General features: G+C 28.3%; 1 protein-coding gene across 1 annotated transcript; it reads right to left on the bottom strand.

The window, feature by feature from the left end:
* Nucleotides 1-2,687: 2,687 nt before the first annotated feature.
* On the bottom strand, nt 2,688-6,181 carry LOC124909602. Its single transcript, XM_047450268.1, is given in 4 exon segments — nt 2,688-2,732; nt 5,117-5,176; nt 5,775-5,846; nt 5,951-6,181. Coding segments are annotated over 4 exon segments (408 nt in total).
* Nucleotides 6,182-12,023: the final 5,842 nt, after the last annotated feature.

Consider the following 12,023-nt stretch of genomic DNA (forward strand, 5'->3'; position numbering starts at 1 on the left):
AGGGTACATGTGTCCTTATAATTCGATTTACATCTCCAAAAACTCTTAAGAAATACTGTTTTTACATCTCATAATACAAAATTATCTACCTTAATGCATTCATATTTATAAAAAAAAATAAACAAATTTTGGTACATGTGCCACGTCATGGCCACGTGGGTGTTTATAATACGTGAATTTGTCGATGGTTTTGATCCAATGAGGTCATCTCTTCCCATTTCTAGACAACTATCTGTTTCTTTTCTTCCTCAAAAATGGAAAAATGGAGGCAGTTCTATGATGTGGTAACACCTGTCCTTTAGTTTATCATTTGTTATTAATGTCTCGTAACCCATTCTAATTAATTAGTTAAACATATTAACATATCATTAACGTCAACAATATTTTAAAATCATTTGATAGAAAATTCTAGAAGGAAATAATTAATGGTGACAAACCAAGTTTACTACACTATTTTAATGTAAGAAATAACTTCTCATTATATTATAAATGGCCTAGTGTAAAAACTACTTTATTTTTATCTTTTTTCTCATTTGTTTTTTTATAATTTTGAAATATTTATTTGAATAGTAATTAGAACATTTATCAACTCTTCAATGTTATATTCAACTCACTAGTTTAAAAATCTTTCTTTTCATTTAAAAAATATTTAAAACGTTTTAATTTGAAGTATATGTGATAATAGTAGGGTTTGTTAATTTTTTACATAAATAAAATTAATATTTAAATATATATATATTTTTTATAAAATTTAAATATATATTAATAATTTAATCTAAATAATCACATTTTCATTCTATGATTTGGAATACAAACACATAATTTTTTCAAATAACTCAACGTCCAACAAGCTTTTAAGGCGTCTTACTTGTAAGCTATGATTTTTTGGAATAACTGGTTGTTAATTGAAAAGTTGTAAATGCTAATGTATCGACGTAGTTGATTTTTGCTCTTCAAATTGTAGATTTTTATAAAATAAAAATAAATAAATATCTGAGTAATTGTAATGGATTGGCTTTGGAAATGGATTACAGACATAATTGTATATATTTGTAGCAGGTATAAATGATGTATATTTTCTCCAATGATATCTTAATAATAATTATGAAGCCTTGCGGGGCTTGATATTAGCCGCAAATTATATGGGAAGTTTTTGATAATTAATTAATTAATAATAATAATAAAATAAAGTTGGGTGTCTACTTCATCCACCATCTATCTAATTATAACTAGAAAAGAAGAAATTATAAGAAGAGAGATTGATTATAAAGAGTGTTTGAAATATGGTCAAATATTATTTTACTTCTTTACTAAGATTTTGCCTCCTTTGTCAAGACACATGACAACAAACTAACAGGCTTTTGCTTTTCATTTTCAACTTGTTATTTCCATTTCCTCATTTTTAAGTAATAGTAAAAAAAAATTACATGTCGGAAGTTTAACCTTAGAATATTATCTCGATGACTTACCTTCGAGAATCATTTGCACGACTCTTACCATGGGAAAAACAAGGTTATTTGCTCTAGAAACTCATACACAACATGGGTCTTCATTGCCAGGGGCGGAGCCACCCATGGGCTAGGGTGGGCTCCAGCCCCACCTAAATTAAAATGCTAAAAGAAATTTTTTTATATATTTGTTTGACATACGAGGCTTATCCCAGTTGGCTACATTATTGAAATGTGAATATGAGGTCAGGTGATCAAACTCTGGCCTCATCTTTAACTTATTTTGTAAATCATATAATAATATTATTTATTTTATAATAATTATACATTATTTTTTATTTATTTCAATATAATTAATAATACAAATTATTTATAAGGGTAAAATATAAAAATTAAAATAATAATAATAGTGTTTTATATTTCTTAATTTTAAACTATTTCAAAAAATTGTAAGAAAAATATAAATTAATATTAATACACAAGTTAAAATAAAGAATTTGATATCCTACTCAAGAACTTAACCAATCTCCTAGAATTGATGTTGATGTAAGTTCTTATAAACTTGATCCAACATTACGTATTCTGATATGGAAATATCATTTTAATCAAAGGGTTGAAATTAGACGAGTTTATATCAAGATGAGGTCATATCAACCTATTAAGGATGAGTACCCGCCGACCAAATTTGGAAATCAAAATCGACGGTTCCAAAGTCATTGGTTTAAGAAATTTACTTGGTTAGAATACTCTCCTTTAAAAGATGCTGCTTTTTGTTTCCCATGTTTCTTGTTTTAACATAAGCAACCCCCAAAACCTACATTTACAATAGATGGATTCAAATATTGAAAACGAATTAATGATGAGGATAAATGTTCTTTTGTTATGCATATAGGATATAATATTTCACCACATAATAGGGCAGTTGAATATCTTGATAATCTAATGAATATCCTTGTCATATTGACAAAGTACTAAATGCACAGTCTTTAGATAAAAAACAAAATAACAGATTACGGCTTACAACAACTATTGAAAGCACTCGGTGACTCACTTTGCAAACGTGTGCATTGAGAGGGCATGACGAGTTTCCATCTTCTAATAATCGTGAAAATTTTATTGAAAAAAAAACGGAACATAAAAAGTTAAATCTGAGATACAAGTTGGAGTCAGCCCCAGGTAATTTTTCATCCTGGATCCGCCCCTATTCATTGCCCATTCTAGCTAGCTAGATGATGCCAGTTACGTGTTAGGATTTGGATCCCCGAATCTTACATACTTGTAAATCTGTAAAAATGCAGAAAAAGAAGAACACAAGAAAACACAAATTTATAGTGATTCACTCAAATAAGATACGTACACTTTAGTCGTCACCAGATTTCACTATGAAAAATAAGAAATACAGAGTTTTTGCCTCACACTTTATCTATAGAGTTATATCTCAATCAATTTTACCCTTAATAAAAACATATTTATAGGGTAAAATTCATGTAATAAAACCTAAACAACTCTTGGTCAGGCCTAAGCCCAAATCCAAATACAAACCCAATAAACTCTAATTAACCATTGTAGAGTTTATTATAAGTGTAGGCTCTATAACTCAACAATCTCTCACTTGGAGACTAACTTCATCATCTCTCGAATGGTAACGGCTTCCATTCAGTGTCTTAACAAAGAAGACCAACTGAAGTTGCACACAAATTTAGTTTTTCGTTTATCATAACTTTCGTCAGCATATCTGTTGTATTCTCACTCTTGGGAATCTTCTCAAAAGCTAACACTCCATCTTCTAAAGTTGATCGGATGAAATGATAACGAACATGTATATGTTTTGTCATGCCATGATAAACTGTATATTTTGTCAAATGAATGGCACTCTAACTATCGCATTGCCACACACTTCCCTCATAGTTTTGACCTAATTCTCACAAAAAATGTTGCAACCACATCTTCTCCTTAGCAGCCTCTGTCACAGCAACATATTTTACCTCATAATTAGAAAGAGAAACAATCTTCTACAATTTTAAAACTCAACTAATTACAGTACCTCCTAGAGTATAAATGTACAATGTTGTGCTCTTCTTACTATCAACGTCACCATCATTATCAGCATTAACATATCCATCCAAAATCATATTAGACTTTTGAAAACACAAAGAGAGACCCGTACTTTCTCTTAAGTATCGTAGTATCTACTTATTACTTCACAATGTTGTCTACCCTGGTTGTTCATTAATCTACTAACATCTCTCACTACATGTGTTATGTCTGGTTTTGTTTAAACCATCACATACATAATACAACCATTGGTAGAGGCATATGGAACGGTGTCCATATAATTTTTCTCATCCTATGTTGAAGGCGATTGACCTTTAGATAATTTGAAGTGAATAGCTAAGGGGTAGTAACTGGTTTATATCGAACAAGTTGAATCTGCTAAAAACTTTCTTCACATATTCTTCTTGTGAAAGCTTGAGAACTTTTTTATCCCTGAAAATTTTCATGCTAAGAATTTGTTTTGCAACACTCAAATCCTTCATTGTAAACTTTTTAGACAACTCTTTCTTTAGCTTGTTAATCTCATACAAGCTTGCTTTAAAAATCAACATGTCATCAACGAAGAGAAGCAGAATAATATACGATTTATCAAATCTCTTGATATATCAGCAATGATTAGCTTCACACCTCAAAGTATAGTTAAGTTTCATGAAGCTATCGAACTTCTTGTACCATTACCTTAGAATCTGTTTTAAACCATACAGACTCTTCTGAAACTTACACACAAGCTCATATTTTTCTTTGATTTCAAAGTCTTATGGTTGTCACATGTAAATCTCTTCATCCAAATCACCATGAAGAAAAACTGTTTTGAGATCCATTTGTTGAAAATGAAGGTCTTTTTTCACAACCAAACTCAAAATAGTTATGATTGTCATCAATTTGACTAGTGGAGAGAATATCTCATTGTAGTCAATATCTTCTTTCTATTGAAATCCTTTCACAACCAACATTTCCTTGTACCTCATTATTTTATCATATTCTTCTTTATTCTTGAAGATTCATTTGTTGTAAAGCGCTTTCTTTACCTTTGGTAGATCAATGAGCTTCCGAGTCTAATTCAACGTCAAATAGTCCATCTCATCTTTCATCGCTAACAACCACTTAACTGATTTATCAGATTGTATTGTTTCCTCATAGCATTCATGTTCACCTATATCTGTCAACAAGATATAGTTTAGAGATGGGGACCACCTCTCAACTGGTTTTCGATTTCTTGACGATCTTCTTAACTGTATATCTGGTGTTTGTTGATTTGTCTATGGGGACACGTTCTCAATAATTTTATCTTTAACAAGACATTGGTCTTTTTTGACAGTCGATATATATTCAATAGAAAAATATCTCAAATCGACCGTACTAGTCTCTTCTAATTTAGAATCACCATCTGATATCTTTCTAACACAATCTTTGTAAAGAAACTGTTCATTGAAGATATTTTCTGCTGCGAATAATCTTCCGATTTTGATTATCCCAGAAACGATAACCAAACTCAATATCACCATAACTAATAAAAAAACATTTATTAGACTTTGGATCAAGCTTAATTTATCACATTCATTAATATGAACATATGATAAACAACCAAACACTTTTAAATAAGAAATGTTTACCTTTTTATTGTTCGAGACTTCTTCAGGAATTCTGAATTCAAGAGGACCTTCTTCATCAAGCTGTGTAACAGAAATTAGATTGCGCATTAAACATGGATTGTGTCTCACCTTATTAATCTTCCAAACAGAACCATTTGCCATCTTCATTTTGATGTCCCCCATACCAACAATATACAATGACTCACCATCTGCGAGATAAATTTTCCCATAGTTTCCAGCCACATAATTCTTCATTATTCTTTGTGTGCAGTGGTGTGGAAAGATGCTCCTGAGTCCAAACCCATGAATTTATCGGGCTATCAACAGATAGAAGTAACACATTAGTGTCAATTTCTGTAACTACATTAACTGCATCATTTTTATCATTATTATTTCTTTTCGGTGCTTTGTAGTTCCTCATTAAGTGATCATACTTATCACAATTCCAGCAATCAAATATTTGCCCAGAATTGAACGGACTCCTCATATTCCTCGGCATAAATCTGCTCTTACCTCGGTTGAAATTTCTATCATTATATTTGCCTTTATTTTCAATAATCAGAGTATAACCTTTAAACGTTTCACTAGAATCAATTTTACGAACCTCTTCAACAAGAATTCGATCTCTAACTTTAATCAATTTCAATTTAGAATTGTTAACAGAGTTATTAATTGCTACCCTCATAGGTTCCCAGCTATTTGGTACAGATGCTGACAAAATCAGGGCACTAACTTCGTCCCCAAAATCAATCTTAAGAGATAACAGTTGATTACAATTGTATTAAATTCGTTCAAATGAGTTGTGACAGAAGTACCATCAATCATTCTTAAATTAAATAGTCTTTTCATTAAATGTATCTTGTTGTTGGTAGATGGTTTCTCATACATATCAGAGAGAACTTTCATCAGACCCATGGTGGTCTTCTCCTTTGCTACGTTGTGAGCAACAGTTTTGATTAGCGTCAATCTAACAACTCCCAAAACCTATCTATCAAGGATTTTCCATTAAAATTCATCTATCTTTTCTGTCTTCTCACTCAAAGGAACATGAAGCTTCTTTCCGTAGAGATAATCTTCAATCTGCATCCTCTAGAAGACATAAATTGTTTCATCGAAGTTTGTTATTGTTTACAATGCTCCGACTTAACCTAGAAGATCTAATATCAGTTGTTAGAATTTGGATCCCACAAATCTGACCTACTTGAAACGATCGGTAAAAACGAAAGAAAAAAAAAAGAACACAAAAAAAAACAGATTTATAGTGGTTTACTCGAATGAGCTATATCCATTTCAGCCGTCACCAAATTTTACTATGAAGAAAAAAAAGAAATATAGAATTTTTGCCTCACATTTTATCTCTCTATAATTATGTCTTAATCAATGTAAACTTTTAATAATAATATATTTATAGGGTAAATATCCAAATAATAGAACCTAAACAACTTTTGGTCAGGCTCAGGCTCAGACCCAGGTCCAAGTCCAAACCCAAATACAGGCCTAATAAACTCTAATTAACTATTGTAGAGTTTATTATAAATGTATATTCCATAACTCAACACTAGGCAGCCTTATCTGATGTGCAAAACAAAATTTAATTATTTGCTCGAGAAGCTCATACACATGGGTCTTCATTGCCCATTTATTTGCTCAAGAAGACTCATACAAAAAATGGGTCTTCATTGCCCATTCAGGACCAGACATTGGTGGGTTAGCTAGGCAGACGCTTAGAGTCACCCCTAGGGCTGAAAACGAGTCGAGTCGAGCTCGAGTAGAGGTCTACTCGAGCTCGAGCTCGAAAAAATTTCAACGGCTCGAACTCGAGCTCGAGCTCGATCGAGTATCAAAATTAAAGCTCGAGCTCGAACTCAAACTCAAAACAAGTACTCGAGCTCGACTCGAACTCGACTCGATTAGCTTGAATTTACCGAGCTCAAGAGCTCGGCTCGAGCTCGACTCGATTAGTTCGAGCTCGAACTCGACTCGAAACATACAAAATTAAAACATATCAACTAAATAGTTTCACACTTTCAATATATCAAAAGATCACAACAAAATGAATAAACATATAGAATTATTCATTTCACCTAAAACATAAACATTCCATCAAAATCAAATAGAACACACAACATTACACATTAAAACATTCAACTTAAAACATAACCATTCTAACTAAAAATATCTAAAATCCAAAGTCCAAACATACAATATATTAAATTAGTCCAACTGGTTTGGGACAGTATTATAGTATTACAGAAGTGGTCTTTAAGGATTTAGGTATTACAGAGTACAGACTTAAATGCAGTATTACAGTATTCATATTAGCAAGATTCCTAAATGCAGACATTAAATTGAAGATAACTCATACCAATTTCGTTCAACCTTTGATTTGGGACAGTATTACAGTATTACAGAAGTGGTCTTTAGGGATTTAGGTATTACAGAGTACAGACTTAAATGCAGTATTACAGTATTCATATTAGCAAGATTCCTAAATGCAGATATTAAATTGAAGAGAATCTAGTTCTTTGTTGACAGATCGGAAGTATAACATATCGAATCTATGCAAGATCGAAAGAGAATAAAGAAGAAATTGAAATGAAAATAAAAAAGGGGAAAACGATGAAAACCTTTCGGTGCTTTGCATTGAGCTCCTTGGTGACGTTTGCTTTCTCGTTTGATGAAAACCTAGTTCTTTGTTGGCGGCGGTCCGAATGAACTATGGAGGAGAAGAGGTTAGGGATTTTGGAGGAGAAAGGTTAGGGTTAGGGATTTTGGACTTTGGAGGAGAACTGGAGAAGAATGAAGAGGGAGGGTGCCCGTTAGGGATTTAGCCATTTAGGGTATAAATTTATATTTTATATTTTAATACTCATATTTTATATTTAATTAAAGTATTACAATTTTTTATATTATAAAAAGTAAATATAAAATATAAAATATAAAATATAAAATATAAAATATAAAATATAAAATATAAAATATAAAATATAAAATATAAAATATAAAATATAAAATATAAAATATAAAATATAAATTAAAAAATATATATATAATATAAAATATAAATTAAATATAAAATATATTAATATAAATTATATATATTCGAGTAGCTCGTCGAGTACTCGAGCCGAGTATATAACTACTCGAACTCGGCTCGATTATATAACGAGTCGAGCTCGAGCATGCTCAAGCTCGAGTTTGACCGAGCTCGAGTCGAGCTTTGACCGAGCTACTCGCGAGCAGCTCACGAGCAGCTCGTCTCATTTTCAGCCCTAGTCACCCCCTCTCTCTCAGGCCAGATGAGATCCTCTGTTACGAGATGGCCCGTGTGCCCTCTCATAGGGAAAGGTTAAAACTGTAAATATTTATTTATTTTTATTTTTTAATAATTACCCTCTCCGAGTACAAAAGTCATCTCGTAACAAGGATCCGAATTAGTGCTTTATAACATCTTAAAATAATTAAAAATATTTAAGAAATTTGAACCAAAGACCTAATATATATTATTATTACATTTAACCAACACTAAATTACTATATATGGTGAATTGTAATACAAATATATTATATGTTTTCATTATAATAAGTTAAATAAAAAATAAATAAATAAATCTTTTTTTTGGCCTAGGCACCCTAAACTGTAGGGTAGGTACTATATCATTCTGTTGAATTAGAGGAACGGAATAGGAGTTCCACTATATTAAAATTCTGCCAATTTTTTAAAACAATTCTAACAAAAGTTATAGATGTGTCCATAAGAGGGAAATTTCTTGAAGACTTTGATTAAAAAAATTAACAGTAATGCATGCATGTGGGTAATAAATAAATTTTCATAAATCTATCTAGCATGCATGATCTAAGACTGGATTACGCATTTCAGTTGTCATATAATAGTTATTAATGTTTTAATTAATAATTAAATTATGAGAGGATCATGAAGATGATCTCATTAGCCGCAAGATTAGGAAATATTTTGTCATGAGGTGTCCCTGCAATCCCAACAAACTTTGAATGAAATTACGGACATCAATAAATTATTATTTCGACATTAACAATATTAACTAATTAATTATATTTTTTTTAAATATATTAGAGAGAGAGTGAGAGAGAGAATAATTAAACAAATTAATGCATGCATGAGATGATGTATGGCTAGCTTGTGTGGGCGATCAATCGAAAATTCACAACACTGAGAATTAGTGACATAATATAATTGATGATATCGATAATTTACGTTGAAAAAGGCCTGGTTCGTTTATGGGGTTTTTAAAAAATAAAGAAAGAGAAAAATTGAATAATAGGTGATAATTTTGAAAAAGTAATAATTATTTTTTTTTTTTTTTTGTAAAAAGACTTAAAAGGTATTCATATATATAAATAAAATATAAAATAATAATTTAAAATAAAAGGTATTTTAGTATATTGGTTAATGAAAATATGAAATGAGTGATGTGATTAGTGAAAAGTGATTGATTTGAAAATTGATTTTGAAAAAATTAAAATAAAATCCTAAAGGCCAAAGATTTTGAAATGCCAAAATTTAGTTTTACTTTTAAAATCAATAATATAAGTATCTTAAATAATTTATTTTCTTAATCTAAGTTTTTCACTAATAATGACCATACACTCTAACTTGAGACATTAATAGACAAAAATAGATAAGTGTAACTTTTAATCATAGATTAACATTTAAATCGATTCAAACATCCGTTGGCCACCTTTATATTAAAACATTTGATATGACTCATATATGTTTTTATGTATAAAATATATATTATGGTCAAATATATGATCTATTCAAATAACCAAAACAATTTGATTTCGGATTAAATATATATTAATTAATGTTATAATTAACATAAGAAGTTTACCTATGTACCAATTTGATTTTATGTTTTTGTTTGAAATTGTTATTTTTTTATTTGTTTTCATAAAATTAATTTAAAAAGCGTTGAATGTTCAAATAATTATCAAACCGACTCAATATTTAGTACATCCAATCCACCGAATATATGTTCGGATATAGAGTCTTAATTTAGTATAAATATCGTAATATCGCCGGATTAAATTTAACTATTTATGTAAAATTGTAACGTATTGCTATTAATGAAATATAAAATACCCACTTATCATTATAAGTTTGAATTAAAAAGATTATATTTGTATGATCAAGTGGTTAATATTATATAGCCAATGAATCTGTAAAGGATAAACTAATTATCTATCTCGGCGCGCATGTCGTTTTGTTAGGGTTTTAATATTTAATATTGGAAAGGATAACAATGAAAAGATTTGTACACATATTGTTTCAAACGTAGTGTGAAATAAATACAATAATATTTATAATTTTTAATATTATGTTATATAAGAATTTTAGATGACTAAGTGAAAATAGTTGTGTCTAATAAATTAAATATCACATGTTTGATATTCATTAAAAACATCTTAAATTAAAGTGAGAAATCATAATATGAGAATCGTATTGCTTCTTCAATTAAAAAGAAAAATATTACATCCTTATCTTCCTAGAGCTAGAGATGGCAAATTCTTAAGCGATTTTTCGCGAGTATTTATTTATTAGAAGATCGATAGAGAAAATAATAAAGCAAATTGCTTTTACCACCCCTCTAATATTTCCAACGGACCCCACTCTCACTCACCTCCAAAATGGTTTATTTATCCATATCACTTTTATATATTTACCTTTTTTATTTTATTTATTTTACTTATTTTATTTTATTTAATTATTAAGTTTTTTATCATTAAATATAATTAATTAATTAATTTTTAATATATTTTTTTCCATTTTATTATTTAATTAAAAATATAAAATATTATTATTTTTATATTATAATTGTTTAAAATATATAAAATATTGAAGTGTGTCTTATAAAAATTATCTTTCAAATTTTTATAAATAAAATTATCTATCAATCAAATAATAATAATTAAATAAATTAAATATATTATATAAGTATAATGTTTAAAATAATAATTAGTCAAATTAAAATATAATATTTAATAATTAGTTATAATGTTTTACTTAATATTATATATTAATAATTAGTAAAATTAAGTATAATGTTTTATACTAATAATATTATATATTAATAATTAGTAAAACTAAGCATAATATTTTTAATAATAGGTTGCCTTATCTTAGAGTCGGGCCCTGCCCAATTAGCAAAATCAAATTTAAATAACAAATCTGTTTTTTTTTTATAAATTTGGTGGAAATATCAATTAGAAATTTTATTTTTATATTTTTATTTACTTTGGTGTATTTTTTTCCTATTATTACACGTACTCTTTTTTCTAAACAGGGTCAAAATACTTAATTTTAAGAAATTAAAATTTAAATAAAAAAGTCTAAGAATATATAATTAATTTTAAATATTATATATTAATAATAAAATTATAATAAATAAAATAACAATTTTATATAAAAATATATTTTTAAAATATTTAAAAAAGTTAAATATGAAATATTTTAACAAAAAAAATATTATGAATGTTATCTATTGTTATCGTTATTATTGAGTAAAACATTATATTTAATTTTACTACTTATTAATATATAATATATTAAAAGACTTTTTATGTTATTTATTTGATAGATAATTTTATTTATAAAAGAAAGTTGAATTATTCCATTAGAAAAAAATATTAAAATTAATTAATTAATTATATTTAATGATAAAAAAACTTAATAATTAAATAAAATAAAATAAGTAAAATAAATAAAATAAGAAAAGTAAATATACAAAAGTGATAAGATAAATAAATAATTTTGGAGGTGAATAAGAAATGGGACAGAAGCTGGGAATAATAGAGGGGTGGGTAACAAATTTACATTAAATTTAGTATTAATATATTTTTTTTTAAATGGTATGAACCCATAGTAATAATCATACTTCAATTTAAGTCAT

Source organism: Impatiens glandulifera, chromosome 7, assembly GCF_907164915.1.
Source record: "Impatiens glandulifera chromosome 7, dImpGla2.1, whole genome shotgun sequence".
Taxonomy (NCBI): domain Eukaryota; kingdom Viridiplantae; phylum Streptophyta; class Magnoliopsida; order Ericales; family Balsaminaceae; genus Impatiens; species Impatiens glandulifera.